Raw genomic sequence first — 18400 nt, forward strand, 5'->3', positions numbered from 1 at the left:
CACTGCCCCTCCCTCACCCCCAATACTGCCCCTCCCTCACCCCCCACACTGCCCCTCCCTCACCCCCCACACTGCCCCTCCCTCACCCCCCACACTGACCCTCCCTCCCCCCCAACACTGCCCCTCCCTCACCCCCCACACTGCCCCTCCCTCACCCCCCACACTGCCCCTCCCTCACCCCCCACACTGCCCCTCCCTCACCCCCCACACTGCCCCTCCCTCACCCACAACACTGCCCCTCCCTCACCCCCCACACTGCCCCTCCCTCACCCACAACACTGCCCCTCCCTCACCCTCCACACTGCCCCTCCCTCACCCACAACACTGCCCCTCCCTCACCCCCCACACTGCCCCTCCCTCACCCCCCACACTGCCCCTCCCTCACCCACAACACTGCCCCTCCCTTACCCCCCACACTGCCCCTCCCTCACCCCCCACACTGCCCCTCCCTCACCCCCAACACTGCCCCTCCCTCAACCCCCACACTGCCCCTCCCTCACCCACAACACTGCCCCTCCCTCACCACCCACACTGCCCCTCCCTCACCCACAACACTGCCCCTCCCTCACCCCCCACACTGCCCCTCCCTCACCCCCCACACTGCCGCTATTCTTGTACACAGTCTCATCACCTCCCATTTAGATTATTGCAACTCACTCCTTTTTGGTCTCCCTCACAAATCCCTCCATGAATTCATCTGGTCCAGAATTCAGCTGCCACATTATAACTTGCACCCCCTTCTAACCACCACATCACTCCTGTCCTTCAACAGCTCCACTGGCTCCGGGTCCAGTTTTGCATACAATACAAGATTCTCCTGTTTACATTTAAGGCCATCCACCACCACCCCCCCCCCCCCATATGTGTCTGATCTCCTCCAGGGTCCCAGAACCTCCCGCTCCCTCAGATCCTCTTCCTCCATACACCTGTCTGTCCCGTCTGCCCGTGTCACCACCATGGGGAGTAGAGCATTCAGCCGCTCTGCTCCCTGTCTCACTACCATGGGGAGTAGAGCATTCAGCCGCTCTGCTCCCTGTCTCACCACCATGGGGAGTAGAGCATTCAGCCGCTCTGCTCCCTGTCTCACCACCATGGGGAGTAGAGCATTCAGCCGCTCTGCTCCCTGTCTCACTACCATGGGGAGTAGAGCCTTCAGCCGCTCTGCTCCCTGTCTCACCACCATGGGGAGTAGAGCATTCAGCCGCTCTGCTCCCTGTCTCACTACCATGGGGAGTAGAGCATTCAGCCGCTCTGCTCCCTGTCTCACCACCATGGGGAGTAGAGCATTCAGCCGCTCTGCTCCCCGTCTCTGGAACTCACTACCACCCCAACTCAGGAATATTGATTCATTCCCCCATTTCAAATCACAACTCAAAACACATCTCTTTACTACTACCTATTCCACATAATGTCATTTGCACTGCTTCCTTCTGTTGTTTTTAATGTTGTTGTATTTCAAATTTTTATGCAGCTTTGATTTTTTTTATACCTCTGTACGGTGTCCTTGAGTGCCGAGAAAGGCACTCAAAATACATGTATTATTATACTCTCAAAGTACACAAGATGGCCAAATGTTTGTGCTTTTTTTCTTGTGATCCTAGAGTTGTTAAAATATGTCTGCATTGAATGGATACAATGTAATCCTCTGCTTTACTTCCAGGGGGGTATTCCAGAAAGCTGGTTATGTGACATAACCAGGTAAGTTAACTCTCCAGCTGACACACAATGCTGCAGCAAATTACTGGCAATGTTGCTACAACACTAGCTGTCAGATGAGGAGTTAACTTACCAAGGTATGTCGCACAACCTGCTTTCTGGAATACCCCCCAGGTGACCTACACTAGCACAACCAAACACACACCAACCAGCTTCAAAAACTCACCAAGTAATTGTCTCATTCCCTATGCATGATAAGACCCATATTTGCTCAGGGGTATGAGTGGTTCAAGGGTCCTTAACACACAAAGGTGCAGAATTTGCAAAAGGACCAAACAAACAAGCCCCAAAAGAGCATCCACTAGTAGGAGACAAACATACCTTGACGTCATCAGGCTTCTATCCAATTAGTGTTATTGAAGTTTATATTTAACATTCAGTCCACAACTTCGACTGCATGACCTGGGCCCTGATTATGTTAAAATAACTAAAGGAAATCAGAATCATGGAAGGAGGGAAAGATTTAAACATCCATGCTAACAGCACAAAGAAAGCTAGCACACTGGGGCCACTGGTAGGGTTGTGGTTCACTATCTTACATATTTGAGCCAAGAAAAGCTGAAATCTGTGCATCTGCTTAGCATGTGAATAATGTGATATAATGAAAAACAGATTACAGAGGGATGGTGAATTGTGTTGCTTTGATGCTGTCTCTGAATGAGAGTGTGCAGATGAGAGCGTGGGAGGACAGCACAGTGTGTGTGTGTGTGTTTGCATGTGATGGGGTGACATTTGGGTTCACAGCAAGGGGTCCAACCACTCCAGCATCTGGAGCACCTCTCTCTCTCTCTCTCTCTCTCTCTCTCTCTCTCTCTCTCTCTCTCTCTCTCTCTCTCTCTCTCTCTCTCTCTCTCTCTCTCTCTCTCTCTCTCTCTCTCTCTCTCTCTCTCTCTCTCTCTCTCTCTCTCTCTCTCTCTCTCTCTCTCTCTCTCTCTCTCTCTCTCTCTCTCTCTCTCTCTCTCTCTCTCTCTCTCTCTCTCTCTCTCTCTCTCTCTCTCTCTCTCTCTCTCTCTCTCTCTCTCTCTCTCTCTCTCTCTCTCTCTCTCTCTCTCTCTCTCTCTCTCTCTCTCTCTCTCTCTCTCTCTCTCTCTCTCCAAACCCCAACCACAGAAAGAAGAGAAGCAAGCTCCAGTTAAAATCCCACCATTACCCTGGGCTCCAGTGCAACTGAAGACATAGTTGTTACTGTAGGGTGCCTATATACACAAAAAAAACCTTTGTTAATGGCTGTAACTTTGTATTTTTGCTCAGTTCGTGTGTCTGTCTGGCAGACTTGACAGTGCTTTGAGCATGTATGGGTGCATGCCAGGGTCTGACTTGAGGACATTGTTATACACACTCCTTGGGGTTTCAATCAGCCCACAGTACAGGGCCCCATCACCTTGGAAACCAATCAATTCGAATACAATGAAGTACGACCAAGGTGACTGCTAGGCCCACTTAACAAATCAACAATGTAAAAGGACCAAGATGAAGGTAGTAATCAGTAGATCACCTACATGTACAGTAGAGTGTACAGCGGATGAGGTCTTATTTAAGCGCTTGAAATCTATTCAGATTTACAGTTTTAAAGAGAAGAAATAGAAAAACTGACAAACTACGTAATGTGACAGAAAAAATGAAAGATGGCACAAAGACTAAAAAGGCGTCAGGAAATAGTCGAATGAGAAATCCCACAGGAGATCAGGGTCTGTGAATGATGTCCCCTGCTCCTGCCTGCTGGGGGGTCAGCCTCCCATCCAGACGGTGATTTCCTGTGTGCTCGTTTCCAGCCTGTGATTGGGTGTGAAGCCTCCTCGGGCCAGGGAGAGCTACAGCAGCGCCACTCTGGCTCCAACAGAGCACTTACTATAAATGCAAATGAATAAACATTTGAAAAGACACACAAGCACACACCCCTACACAGTACAGTAGACACTGTTGCACACACACACACACACAAACACCAAGCACAAACAGATAAACAAAAAACACACAAGGAACAAATACCCACTAAACCCATCCATCGACCAATGAGAACACCTATTCTATTTCATCTGAATGAGTCATATCCTGGAAGCCAATCTGACAAGAAAACCAACACACTAACACACCATCTCCTACTGAATTGTATTTGTGAGAAAAAAGGGAGGGCAGGAGAAGAGAAGGGAGCAAAGAAGCCAAAGACATCAGAGGAGAGCAGAACAGGAGAGGAGAAGAGGAGAGCAGAAGAGAGAAGAGAGGAGAGGAGAAGAGTGGAGAGGAGAGCAGAAGAGAGAGGAGAAGAGTGGAGAGGAGAGGAGAGAGAGCAGAAGAGAGAGGAGAAGAGTGGAGAGGAGAGGAGAGAGAGCAGAAGAGAGAGGAGAAGAGTGGAGAGGAGAGGAGAGAGAGCAGAAGAGAGAGGAGAAGAGTGGAGAGGAGAGGAGAGAGAGCAGAAGAGAGAGGAGAAGAGTGGAGAGGAGAGGAGAGGAGAAGAGAGGAGAAGAGAGGAGAGGAGAGGAGAAGAGAGGAGAGGAAAAGGAAAATAGAAGAGAAGAGAGGAGAAGAGAGGAGAAGAGAGGAGAAGAGAGGTCCTGTATAGAGTCTGATGATGTGACTCATTCTAAGACTTGAGCTAATGAAACCATAACAACATGTCTGACCTCCTTTAGCTCCACACCTGGAGGTGACTGAGTGGTTCTGATTATGGCTCCAGACACACACGCCCCTCTGGAGGACAACACACAAGGGGGTCAAAAGAAGATTAGGAAATGACACCTCAAATTCAACACCTCTCTGCTCTATTTTTCATATATTTTCGTTTGAATATTACTAAGAAGATGGCACATCATTTCTTTCTTAATCAAAATATTTAATGTGGTCTGAGTGGTTAGGGAGTCGGGCTATGAATCAGACCGTTTTTGGTTCGATTCCCCAGCCGTGCCAAGTGTCGTTGTGTCCTTGGGCAAGGCACTTCACCTTACTTGCCTCAGGGATAATGTCCCTGTACTTACTGTAAGTTGCTCTGGATAAGAGCGTCTGCTAAATGTAAATGTTTGGTAATTCTAATGGAAGCCATTCTTCCCAAATTGAACACGCCTCAATTGATAAGGCTGAAATAAACAATCCTAATTGACCGAAGATTTAAAGGTAATTTAAATCTTCGGCCAACTATGAACCCAACAGTATTTTTGTCTGTGTGTTTTATTAATGTGCTTGTTTGTGTTAGTGCATGTTTACTGTATGTGGCAGTTATATGGAATTCAACCAGCTCTCACAACACAGACAAATAGTACCATCTGCTGGAAGAGATGATACATCAACATGGATTTATATCTGGAGATGGACACAGTACATATTTACCAGGGGCTTCATTTATAAAGTGTGCGCATGCGTATGCAAACTTGTATGCACAAGTAGGCATTTGTGAGAACAGAACTTGGCGTGACACTATGCACAAATCCAGCTCCAGACTAGGCGTATGCATATCTTGAAGAGAAAAAATGCTGGTGAAATAGTGACACAATATGTCCGGATGAGAAAACACAATCATATTTCTTCAAAGTACCTTATTCCCTGCATCTTGTGTTAATGCATAACATATTATGCACACTATCATATAATATCAATATCAAAATCAGGTTTTTAAGGACCCTAGGACACCAGATTCAAGCCTCAAAGTCACACTTTCAAGCAATCATAGTTGATTGACATAGGCCTACAACACAGTCCATTATTGAGGGCCAAATTTGATCAACAACAAACCAACTGACATTCATGAGAGACGAAGTGTGGAATGTGCAATGTTCCAAGTCCGTGTCATAGTGTTCCTTCCTGGTTACTGGCCACTCAGCGAGAGAGTTCTCGTGGGCTGGGTGAGAGAGCGCCGCACTCTGCCCACTGATTTGTCCTCTGGCAAATATGATATGCAAATGAGGTGAACAGTTGTGTATGTGAGCCCTGGACTTCACAAGGTAGAGGAAAATAAGAAGAGATGGACAGAACAAATACTTGATAGACAATACTGACTGTATACAAGACTGTATATTCTTGCCATGAACAACATAGAACTTGCTCCAGGGGGGTATTCCAGAAAAATGTTATGCAACATAACCAGGTAAATTAACCCAGCAGCTGATTCACAATGTTGCAGCAACCTACTGGCAATGTTGCTACAACGCTGGGTGTCATATGAGGAGTTAACTTACCTGGGTATGTCGCATGACTTGCTTTCTGGAATACCCCCCTGGACATATCGGGTAATGGGTCTCCAAAATAAAATATGATGTATGTGTCCTTCCAAAACATTTGGAGCTGTAATATCACTAGAGACTTATAGACCACACACTATTTCGCTGTGTTTTATGTTTTCATAAACACAAATGTGAAGAAAACAGATATGAAACATCAAATATGCAAGTAAAATATACTGCAATATCATCCCAAAAGGAAAAGACAGGTCACTCCTTTGGCTCCGCTTCTGACTCACAGTAACAATGTCAGTTGAAGATAGTCAGACTACCAGGAGTCTGGACACCATGGTTGAATTCAGTCCTATTCTGTGTCTTCTTGTCCCTTTAGAAGAGTCATCATTCTTTCCATCCATACTTCTCCTCTTGTCTTCTCACCATGACTGCTCTACTAAGACCTCAGATTCCCCATGGCACTCTTTACCCCACCTCCCTCCTTCCACACACTCCTTGAGGTCTCTCGTCCTTTCCTCCTGAAGAGACCAAAACATCCATCTTGTTCCCCAATCATCATCACCAACAGCCTGGGTACCGGTCTCTATTCACTGCACTGTGACACACACAGACGCCACGCACCGCTAGCGTCTGAGTCAGGAGAACCATTCAGAGAGCAGACACTGTGGCTCTTATGCTCTGGATGTTCCCTAGGGAGCACAGGCATGGTGCTGCCTTTACTCTAAAGCCTGTTCAGAGTTGCATTCAAGGAGCCTCTCAAAAGGGACGTCTCTGGTGTCAGAGCATGTGAAGAGGAATCCAGAGAAGAATTGAAGAGTTAGTCAGTCCAACTGAAACAGGTGGGTGCTCAAAAAATTATGTGACAATAGACATCAAGATGGAGAACATGTCGATTGAACTCATCAAAACATTTTCTGTTTTCTCATCACAAAATTGGATTATAGGGATTGTGTTGTTTTAAGTCATTTTCCTGTGAAAGGTATAGGTTTTCCAAGCAAAGCAGGCATCTGCATCTCTAGGGAGTAAAGGCAGTTCACAACAATGAACTCTAGAAAACAAAGACAGCTTACTCATACTGCTAGTCTTTCTGTGGGCTATAATGTACGTCGAAGCTGCTTAACAAAACAAATGGCTGTGCTGTGTGAACATAAATAACCCATAAAACACCTGTACTGTAAGTCTTATCTGATCAGACTAGCCTTAGGAACCTTTATGTATCCTGAATGTGTTATTCATGTTAATTCAACACCAGGCCTGTAGTAGGCTACAGAGTCAGAGGCCCACATAAGCAGTCAATATTCCACACGACTTGACATTAAGTTAACCTGATTTGCAAATGGGCTGTCTTTGCCCTTGAGGGTACATACTGACCCCCATCAAGTCATTTCTGAAAGAGAGTGCAGCAGTGTCAACGGTGTTCAGTCAAGTTTTCCTAGGTGAACTAAAAGCACTGATGAGGAGGCTCCTAGAGAAGCACTGTAGAGTTTCTGGAAATTACTTGAATGATCAGTGATTCTTGTAAATCTATACTTGTGATACTGAACCAATTGCACAGACACTGCGTAACCATGTCAGCTAATCTGTGTGCGCAATCGCCCACAAACAGTTTTAGCAGATGATTCACATCATAGAAACAAGTAAACACTTCTGTCATAGTACTTCTGAAACCTCTCAGAGTATCCCATCTGTTAGGAGGATGGAGAGTTGCTTTTTGTGGGTTGCTTGACCTGAACATTAAAATTGGAAATGTCCCGTATAGCCATACCTCCATCTGTGCAGAGCGAATCCTGGACACTGGTCCCCACACACACTACAAGGCTGGCCCCTGTGTGCTGCATCCAGGAGCTGCAGACGTAAGGGGAGGACAAAGAGGTGAAGAAGGAAGATGAGAGCATGAACATCTGAGATATCAACAGATATCAAACAGACAAATAAGTTTACCAATCATTTAACAATTTTATATTCTAACAAATCATGCAGGGTAGTAGGGATAAGGGTAACATGGGGGTTAAGTAGATAATAATGGAGGGATAAAGGGTTTAAAAAATATTTTTTATGTTGATTTTGTCATTTTGTACTGCCTCTTTTTGTCAAAATGTAAAAAAAAAAAATGAATACATTATTTCATCAATAACTCATTTTCATAAAGACCTACTGTATGTGAAACAATGTTGTACAAATTTAATTTGAAAATGTTCTTGATTGACCTACCGAACATAATGGAACTACTGAATTCAACGGGAAGGCATAGCAAACATGGACTGCGTGACAGAACTATAACTTTGTAAGAGACGCAGTCTTGAATCCCAAATAGTTTTGGAATCATTTAAACAGAATAGATAAATAATGGTTAATGGAATTTAATAAAATAAATACAATATTTGTTTCCCAATCAGGGTAGGTAAAGAGTAGTCAATTATTAGTTTAACCCCGGTTTTTCATCTACGCATTGTAGCTTCGTAAAGTCAATGGTGCGCACGATAAAATTATGATATGATCATAATTATAATATAACCTTGCGAAGTCCATCTGAAGTAGGAATGTAGGCTATTAAACTTACCAATACGCTTGACTGTCTTTTTCTTGACCACATCACGGACGTGCTCTCGCTCCCAAAGTATATTGTGGTGATCTAACTGGACGTGTTAGAAAATGCTGTCACTTTGGGTAGAACTGCCCACATCCAAGGAACTGATTTCAGAAGTCTGGAAAAAGGCTAAATCCTCACCTCTGTTGAATCATGACAAGCTGTAACTGTAATATTTTAGAATCGGGAAATCATTTACACAGCGTACAAACGAATTAATCTTCATCACTCCATATCCGCCTGCGTCCTCTGTTGTCACCCACCCTCTCCGCCCCAGGCAAGTTCTGTCCCCCACTAAGTATTTAGCAGACATATTTTCTGGTTGGGGTATCTTGGATATTTGGTATTGGTTATGGTATTTGGAAAGTGGAAATATTATTTATATCGCTGTTGATGTAGGCTACTACTAATTGAATCGTTGTTTACATCAAATTCAGTGTGCGTTGGATAGTATTCATTGCCCCAAAATGTAGGCTACACATCTCTGCTACCTTACAATGTCTCACGAGTCACGACCCCATTGCACCCCATTGCACAGTTTGCAATAGAGTTGTCCAAAGTGGAACATAATGTCAAACCCTCATAAAACAAGAGGGCCAACCTAATTGCGCGATGAATTGTGATTGAATTGTGAAAATGGTTTTTGCTCGTGTAAAAGCTCTGTAGGCCTTGATTTTGACAACACAAACATCTGCCAAGATAACATAACAATTTTTTTTAAATGAAAATAAAACATTAACCAATGTGGAGATGGTCATATAAGTTCCTGCCCACCAGAGGGCAGGGTTAACATCCAAATAATGTGTACCAATTTACTGTGGAATTGTAGTTAGCCTAGCAGTGGCAACAACTAAGTCTAAAGTGAAAACTCAGTAATGTAGATTGGCTCAGTAAGCCTGCTAAATGGCCTTTGGGTTGGACACAAGCACTTCTTGGTCACTGTTTTACTTGACCATTCTGTGCATTTCAGAGGATTAGCCCAGGGCTGCCAACTTTTCAAAAAACCGTGAGATTTGGTAGCACCCCCTACCCCCGGGGCGACCTTTTGCAAGCTTCACCCCCCCCCCCAAAGGCGAGTTTACACGGCTGTTTGCGCGTCAATGTTGTTCACTCGGTTAACCTGTGCGTCGTCCATTACTGTTTACAACGTTTGCTTGGCTACTTGTTTGGCGTTGCCTTTTCAGCGTGAAATATACAAGGTGTGGCGTGAGAGCGTGAGGGCGTGAGAAATGGTTGAAATGCGTGTGTCACACAGCAAAACCGTGAGAGTTGGCAGCTCTGTCAGTCTGTTACATGTTTTCATAAATTGCAGATAGGATGTATTGTAACCTTACCTAAGGATACTGTCCAAGTAAAACATGTCAGCACAATGACATTGAAAAAAGTATTTAAGTATAAGAAAGAGACTTGCATGTTAACATTGTTCACAGTTCTGATTGTGAGGGTGACCACCAGTTAAGACCTGTATAACTCTAAACCCATTACAGACCTGTGAGAGTAACACATCCATAAGCTCCAAATCCCTTTAATACAGCACCCATTAGGAAAGTGCTGAGCTCTCTGCTCATTGCAACACAAGTGTACAAACCGTCTAGTCCCCTGCTCTCATTCACTGCCATTCATGTTCAAATACAATCAAATATTTTTCACACAGCAATGGATAACAGATTTTGACATTGAGCGTTGCAAGGTTAGGAATTGGCCTACGTCAACGCTGTGTTCCCCCTGTATTTTTATCGTAAATCAGGTTTCTCAAATTACGGTAACTCATGCCAAATTATAGATTTAGTAAACACTGGAGTTCTGCAGTTGGTGACAGTAGTTTTAATTTATAAGACAGCTCTTAAATCATGTATCAGAAAACAAAAACTCTTCGGAATGTCATTCATAAACAAACCTTTCAATTTATGTTTTCTAAATTCATATCCATGTTTAAAATATTTATAGGTATTATATCACAGATGAATGCTATCACATCCTCCAGAATTTGCTCTTTCCTTTTCTCTACATCTTATATTGCACAGATCATCCATGCAATTCTAGGTTAATTATGGCGTATAAAAGCATTTATTTTTTCAATGGTAGTAACATTAGGAAATACAAAACAGCAGGTGAATAATATCAGCTCTCTCCCAAGTCTTGTCAGATAATCACAAATGTTTAAGATTATCCCGGGCCATTTTAATAGTCGAGTTTTCCCCAAATCTTCAGTTCAGATACTTAGACTAGTGTCACTTAGTTCTAATCACACTCTAGACTAAGCAGTCATCATGTAGGCCTCTCATAGGTATGATCAGGTGTAACCTTAATATCTTGATGAGTGGCCAGTTATGATTGCAGTTGTTGGCTGGATTACATATTAACCATGGCCTAAATCTCTTTATGCTGACGGATTTGGAAAGTATTAATCCAAGGTATGCCTTTAAAAGCCAGAGCCTGGCCACCTGAGTTCATTCGTAGCAAGGTGCCTCTCCATCTCTCTCCTGTCCAGCCAGACAAAACACCACCACCGAAGGGCTGATCGCAACAGCAAGACCGCAACCATGAACGGCACGGAGGGACCCTTTTTCTATGTCCCTATGTCAAATGCCTCTGGCATTGTCAGGAATCCTTATGAATACCCTCAGTACTACCTTGTCAGCCCGGCAGCTTACTTTATGCTGGCCTGCTACATGTTCTTCCTCATCCTCACCGGCTTCCCCATCAACTTCCTGACACTGTACGTCACCATCGAGCACAAGAAGCTGAGGACCTCCCTAAACTACATCCTGCTGAACCTGGCGGTGGCCGATCTCTTCATGGTGATTGGTGGCTTCACCACCACATTGTACACATCCTTGAATGGCTACTTCGTCTTCGGTAGGACTGGCTGCAACATCGAAGGATTTTGTGCTACCCTTGGTGGTGAGATTGCTCTGTGGTCCCTGGTTGTCCTGGCTATTGAGAGGTGGGTGGTTGTCTGCAAGCCTATGAGCAACTTCCGCTTTGGTGAGAACCACGCCATCATGGGTGTTGCATTCAGCTGGGTGATGGCGTCTGCCTGTGCCGTGCCCCCACTCTTTGGCTGGTCCCGCTACATCCCAGAGGGCATGCAGTGCTCATGCGGAATCGACTACTACACCCGTGCCCCCGGCTTTAACAACGAGTCCTTTGTGATCTACATGTTCGTCGTCCACTTCATGATTCCAATTACTATCATCTCCTTCTGCTATGGCCGTCTGCTGTGCACCGTCAAAGAGGCAGCTGCTGCCCAGCAGGAGTCTGAGACCACCCAGAGGGCTGAGAGGGAAGTCACCCGCATGGTCATCCTGATGGTGATCTCCTTCCTGGTGTGCTGGGTGCCCTATGCCAGCGTGGCCTGGTACATCTTCTGCAATCAGGGAACCGAGTTTGGCCCTGTCTTCATGACAGCCCCGGCCTTCTTTGCCAAGAGCTCCGCTCTCTACAACCCCCTCATCTACGTGTGCATGAACAAGCAGTTCCGCCACTGCATGATCACCACGCTGTGCTGCGGAAAGAACCCCTTCGAGGAAGAGGAGGGAGCGTCCACGACAGCCTCCAAGACCGAGGCCTCCTCCGTTTCCTCCAGCTCCGTGGCCCCAGCATAAATGGGCTCTCATGGACCCCGCGATCCAGCGTGCACAAAGAAGACTTCTGCTCCCCCGGGAAACGACTGAAGGCTATCGTCTACAGAAATAACTTCCTTTTTGTATTTTTACAAACCAGTTGGTTCAACCTAATGACAGTTGCAGAAGAGGGCAGGCCAAGAAAAAGTTGTTTCTGTATGTACAGAGAGTCCAATGTAACGATGTGTAAGATGTTTTTTTTTCCTGAAACGAAAGCAAAATATCTTTGATCTTTTACAGTTGGAGTCTATATGTTACTGGCTTATTTGTGAATGTAGAGGCATGTAATCAAGGCAACGTAAAATAAAACGCACTTTGCAAATTAATCTTCCTGTTCATGTTTTACTTTCTAAATGGGTGAAAAAGTGAATGTAGTATGTTTAATCAAATTAATATGTGAATGTGAATGATCTAATGAGTGTGCATTCATGACTATAGCTAAATTGATGTGATATCCAATCAAATCATACTTTGTGCATCTGGTTCACCACACACAGAGATGTCCCGCATAGTTTGAAATAATTGGGCTTGTTAAAAAATTTAAACATTTGAATGATCCTGCATTATAATAAATGACTATCATATAGTGCTATACAGACAATAATACAGTGTTGATTTAACTTTAAAATCTTATTGCGATTATAACTTTCATAAAGACATTGTGAAGGTCCATCTATAATCTTAGGTTGATCACAGGTCACCTTGCATTAAGGATATGGTTACACTGAAGGATTATGACATGGATAATCTGAGCTGTGACTCAGAGGGATACACATACATGAAAACAGTAAGAGGACTGGCTTCTGTACCCAGTCACCTGCTGTTGTACATGACATCGACTCAGACGTTGATATGATCCCAACTTGATTGAATGTGTTGATGTCATAGACACATAGTCTCTCAGACCCAAGGTCTGGTTGCATGCAAACTATATCAAACTAAATACAATGAGGAAACTGCTACATGTACTGCAGTAAACCTACTGTTGACATTCCGAAGGTTACGTATATATTTATTGTGTTGCTTCCCCCAAAACTGTCAAAGTCAATTCAGAAAACAATCAGTATTATCCACTGTTCCAAATGTATATTCTCCTACAGGGTGAAGGCAATATCCTATATTTACAGGATTGTTATATCATCACAATGCTAAGATATTCATGTTTTTCACCCTGTAAAAAGGCTTTTCTGTGGGCTTAGCCCATGTGATAAATGATAGGAACTCAAGGGATGACATGCGATTCTTCCTCCTCAGTGCTCGGCTGTGCAGAAATATCTGCCAAGCTGGAGCAAAACAAACACCTCAAGAATTCTACCATAATGACCTTCGAGCGTAGCTATAGCAACCCTTGTACCATTGGATCTCTGGCGGAATACAGATACGCTCACCAAGCGATCTACTCCAATCCTGCACCAGGCCAGAGGATGAGGAAAACAAGCCCAGATCAGTCACTGGCCTAAAAACAGATAGGAGCCTAGTATATTAGGACAGCACCATCACCGGCAGATTCCTAGTTTCAATAGAGCTCTTGTGAATGGCATATACCATATACTGTATATGTATGTATATATACATATATATATATATATATATATATATATATATATATATATATATATATATATATATATATATATATATATATATATATATTTGTACATCTCTGTCCTCTATTATACACACAATGATTAATTGATTAGTTTAAAGATTTATAAATATCCCCTCCACAGATCTCTACAGAAGCTTGTTGATGTTGCTGATGAATCTTCCCATCTTTAAATTACTCTAACATCAAATAAAAAAATCCCTGCCTCATGCACGCCTTCTTGTGGAATCTGAGTCTACATCTGACTTCGTCTGACTCCATGGCTCAGAAACGGTGTGTTTCCATGACAACTGCCCATCACGGTTGGCGCCCTCCTCCCTGCCCCCCAACACACACAACATTGTCTGTTCATGGACATTAGTGATGTCATCTTCTCTCAAGGGCACAACCTGTTCCCCCTCCAGAGGCTGTGGACAGTCATTGTATGCACATATAAGTATTTAAGTCTCAAGTCTTTAATGTATATGCATCATGTCTTTCTTTCATCCAGAAAAGGAAGAACCACATCCATTATTCAGTCGTGAGCCTGGGGTGAGCTTGAGCAGAGTGGAGCTCTGGAGCTGAGCATCCACAACACAGAGTAAGACACCTGCAACTTCAGGTATTGTTGCATTGTAACTGTATAAATGCACATATAAACACTAATACTCTCTAATTGGTATAATTCTCTACTTACTGAATATTTGTATTCAACTATACTAGGTAAGATAATATAAATCCCTTCAATAAAAATCTCCTGACAATTTGGTTACAGAAAGCTGTGCAGAAATATGTAAAATTCTTATGAATTTGTATGGAAAACTTTATTTGATAATAAAAATAGCATTCACAGACTTCTTTTGATAGCTACATATACATTGTGATCCATCTCAAGGAAAGAAGCTTTACTGGATAAGTCCACATCTACTTGTACTTAGACTAATGTTATGTATAGCTTCATGGGTCAAATAAAGCTATGAACAATGTAGTATTTATATATGCATAGTTTTATAAAAAGATTGGCCCATATACATGTACTGCTTTTATCAACACAGAGACAGCATTATGTCTGGAGCACATTGCAAGAAATAATGCTTAAAGAACACAGACTGCATACAAGTGCTTTATAATACAAAGGCAGGCTAACCATCAAGAGAAATATTCAAACCAACAAACAGCTTCTGATTGACCAAATACAGTCCTTCATTTTGGAACCTCTTTACATACCTGATTCAGAGTACATTAACATATTTCCCATGAATCATCAGGTCCATTTCAGAAATATAAACACAATATCACATTCCTCACTGCTGAGGTTTCTCATAAATTTCTCTTTTGTACAAGAAAAAGGCAACATTTTATTCCTTGACAGGTTCCTATTAGTTACATAGTAAAATTCTGTACAAGTGATGGCCAGCAGGTTAACTTCATATTTTTTAACTTTTTTTAAATTCTCAGTTTTTTCTTTACAGTACCATGGTGACAACAGTGATGAAACAATGCATTTGTTGTGGATCATCCAATATCTTTTTAGTTTAGTGAAACATAAAACAGATACACACAAAAACACATTGTGAAGCAGCAGTCAGACTCCAGTCAGTCAGATTCCAGTCAGTCAGACTCCAGTCAGTCAGACTCCAGTGGCATGACAGCATGGCTCAGGATGGCAGATTGGTTGACCTCTGTACCAGAACATTCCATCTGTTACCTACACCAAGACTCCTCCTTACACAATCACATCACCTCGATTTTTTGGACCCAGGAAGTGCCGCCCAAATTTGGACAAAGAGAGATAACAGTTTATGAGAGCATGTTGCTATAATTAGGTGTTCTATTGGAACATTACAGTCTCCAGACAGGTGTTTGACCTTCTTTAGCACTGAAACATGTTCCAGGTATTCTCCTCTGTGAGGCCCATGCAGGTGCTCCAACCTGGCATTGTAACACATGGCTCAGGTGAAGGGTATCTACCCCTTTCCTGCAACTCCAAACTAATGTTCTCATTCCTCCCACATGCAGGCAGGTCCCCTTCTATCTGAGAGACCAGGTTACCAGTCTCAGGGCCTCATTGCTAGACGTGCAGGAACAGAAAGCTGAAACATTGTGGGCATGTGTGTTTTCATGATCCTTTACTTCTCCTTTTCTCCTTTCCACTTTGTTGCTAGACATTGAGTAGGTTTTAACTTAGGCCAGAGGGGGAGGTAAAACTACAGTTTTCTGAAACAGCAGTTGAGGAAATTAAATTTGAGGATGTGGTGGAATTTGTTGGCCTTCCAAGCTTGCAAAGAGCTTGCTTATGGTATGTGCCAATTATAAAATAAATAAAGAGCACATGCAAAAGAAAATGAAATCATATATTATAATTCTTTACTTTAAAATGTTTGGTTTGCCTTCGTCCAGGACAATATTCACCTAGGTACAGTATGAAACACTGCAGCCATTAAGCTTTCTGCTACCTGTATCTTGTGCTATACGTCTGCCTTAGAGGGCAAGTCAAGGGTGGAAAACAACATCTAAAACAAGTTTAAAACAAGCCTAAAAAGAAGTACCATTGACCACAGTTGGAAGCATTTCTCAAACCTCTGAGGGAACAAATATGTGGAGTCAGAGTTGCCTACAGAAAAAGCTAAAACATCAGTTGTGATATGATATAGGCACGTACACATACTTTCACTAGAGTACGACAACCTCTGTTATGCTCAAATTAACTATAGAACACAAACAAAAATACAAACAGTATGAACTGAAAAAAATATTGTACTGCTGCTGTTGTATGAATCTCTGGCTGGGATCACAAGAAGTCAAATCATCAATCAATCAACCAATCGATCAAATAAATCACATGAGTTCGGTAGCTCCTCAGAAGTCCAAGTCCAGTGTATGGTACATAATAGTCTCCAGAGATGGAGGAGTGAGTGGAGAGGGGGGCTCAGCACAGTTCAGCCTCTGCTCTACTCTGTTTCAGATGCTGAGGTCCTTGGGGCTCTCTTTGTACAGCCTTCTCTTGGGCTCCGGCAGTTGGTTTGGGCCTACTGCATTGTTGTGTGCTGCGTTGTTGTAGGCTGCATTGTTGTGGCCTGCGTTGTTCTGGCCTGCGTTGTTGTAGGCTGCGTTGTTCTTCATCATGCTGTAGTAGTCCTTCAGTCTGGGCGCTGCTGCGTAGTTCACATCCTCCCTGCTGTAGCTGCTGTCAGGGGAGGAGTCCCTCTCCATCCTGTATTGTCTCTCTGGCGTCCCATTCACCCCATACCTCCCGTCCCTGCTCTCCCTCTCCGAAGACGAGTCTCTCAGGAGGTTGCCGTTCTTCAGGCTTCTTTCGGGCGTGCGACCCCTGGAGTGGGACAGGGCGTCACCGTTGTTGGGTCGCTCTGGTGTGGCAGCCTCCCTGAAGACTCGGCCCGGCGTTGGAGGCTCTCTGAGGAGCCTGCGCTCATGGTATGGTCGCTCCGGCGTGGCGGCGTGACTGAGGAAACCGCCATCGTCGCAATCCCTCTCGGGCGTGCGGTCACGCTGCGCTCGTTCTGCCCTGCGGTCCATGGACTTGGCACGGCGGCGGTCTGGGGAGGAGTTGCGCTTGCGGGTGGGGGAGCGGTCGAGAGAACCGCGACGTGGTTGACCAAACCTGTGGTCCAGAGTAGAGCTGGCGGAGAGCTCTCGGCCCCTCTCCCTCTCCTTCTCTGCTGCGGCTGCAGCTTTCTTCCCAGAGCTGTCCTTCCTCAAAGTCTTGAGGAGCTTGGAGATGCCGCTCTCAGACTCAGACTTCTTGACTTTGCGTCCACGGGTCTTCTTGCTCCCACCGCTGTTGCTGGGGCTGTTGTCTGGGGAGTGCTGCCTGGGGGTGGTGTGGCTGTGGCTGTGGTTGTTGTTCCAGGTGTGATGGTGATGGGGGGTAAAGTGCCGGCTCTGCTGGTCCATCCTGGCTGTCCCAGCCCCATCCCTGTCTCTGCCCCGCGCAGATTCCTCCTGGCGTGATGGTTTGTGAAGGTCTGGTGGATAACTGAACTCCGATGAGGTGTGATATCGGCTGTTTGGTGGCAGAGTTCTCACTTCCGCAGTGTTTTGTGCCCCGGATGTGGGAGAGTGCCCGTCATTGCTGCCGTCTGAAGGAGAGCAAAGTGGAAGACAGTCAATATGGGTTTAATGAAGGGTTTGGAATGACATACAGTACCACTGTATGATATGTTTACATATAGACTATCCAATTGAAATATTTAAATTGCAACAAAAAACATGTTTCCATGTTCACTTCCATGTGGGTGCTGGTATCTGTATTGGTCAGACGCCAATGCAGAGATTTTTGATGGACACCATGCATTACCATGCACATAAGCATGAATGTATCCAAATGGAAAGCACTTGACATAAATGAAGAGTGTTCTGCTACACAGTAACAACAGTTATACTTTTAACATAAAAGTATGTCTAATATTGAAGTAAAAACTCTTTAATCATTCCATGGGAGCAATGGGTTGAAATAGTACAGTAGCCGCAAATAACAGGTACATAATATAGGCAAGTTGAGGGTCAGGGTTATTAATGACACAGCAAGCACCTAAGAAATCATTAAAGGCTGGAAGGGTAAACAACTCATTGTCCTTTGTCTTTGTCAACAAAGAAAAGAGAACAACATATAGCCTGACAAAGCAACAACAACACCTTTGCTCATTCAGAAACATACAGCTGTCACTATAAGAGCTTGTGATGAGCAGTGACATGAATCAAA

The 18400-nt window shown here is 44.1% G+C and overlaps 2 protein-coding genes across 2 annotated transcripts in view; one reads left to right on the plus strand and one right to left on the minus strand.

Annotated features, from left to right (window-relative positions):
• Positions 1-10945: 10945 nt before the first annotated feature.
• LOC146252011 (rhodopsin) lies at positions 10946-12418 on the plus strand. Its single transcript, XM_084681076.1, has one exon. The coding sequence runs from the start codon at positions 11010-11012 to the stop codon at positions 12072-12074; it is 1065 nt and encodes a 354-aa protein (XP_084537202.1). The 5' UTR covers positions 10946-11009; the 3' UTR covers positions 12075-12418.
• A 2058-nt stretch (positions 12419-14476) lies between these two features.
• Positions 14477-18400, minus strand: part of LOC146252012 (membrane-associated guanylate kinase, WW and PDZ domain-containing protein 1-like) — a 50044-nt gene continuing 46120 nt past the window's right edge. Inside the window, exon 22 of the mRNA XM_084680194.1 lies at positions 14477-17777. Coding sequence (XP_084536320.1) covers positions 16639-17777 — 1139 coding nt within the window. The 3' untranslated portion in view covers positions 14477-16638. The remainder of the gene's footprint in view (positions 17778-18400) is intronic.

This window comes from Hypomesus nipponensis, chromosome 18 (genome assembly GCF_054491055.1).
Source record: "Hypomesus nipponensis isolate SF chromosome 18, ASM5449105v1, whole genome shotgun sequence".
Lineage (NCBI taxonomy): Eukaryota > Metazoa > Chordata > Actinopteri > Osmeriformes > Osmeridae > Hypomesus > Hypomesus nipponensis.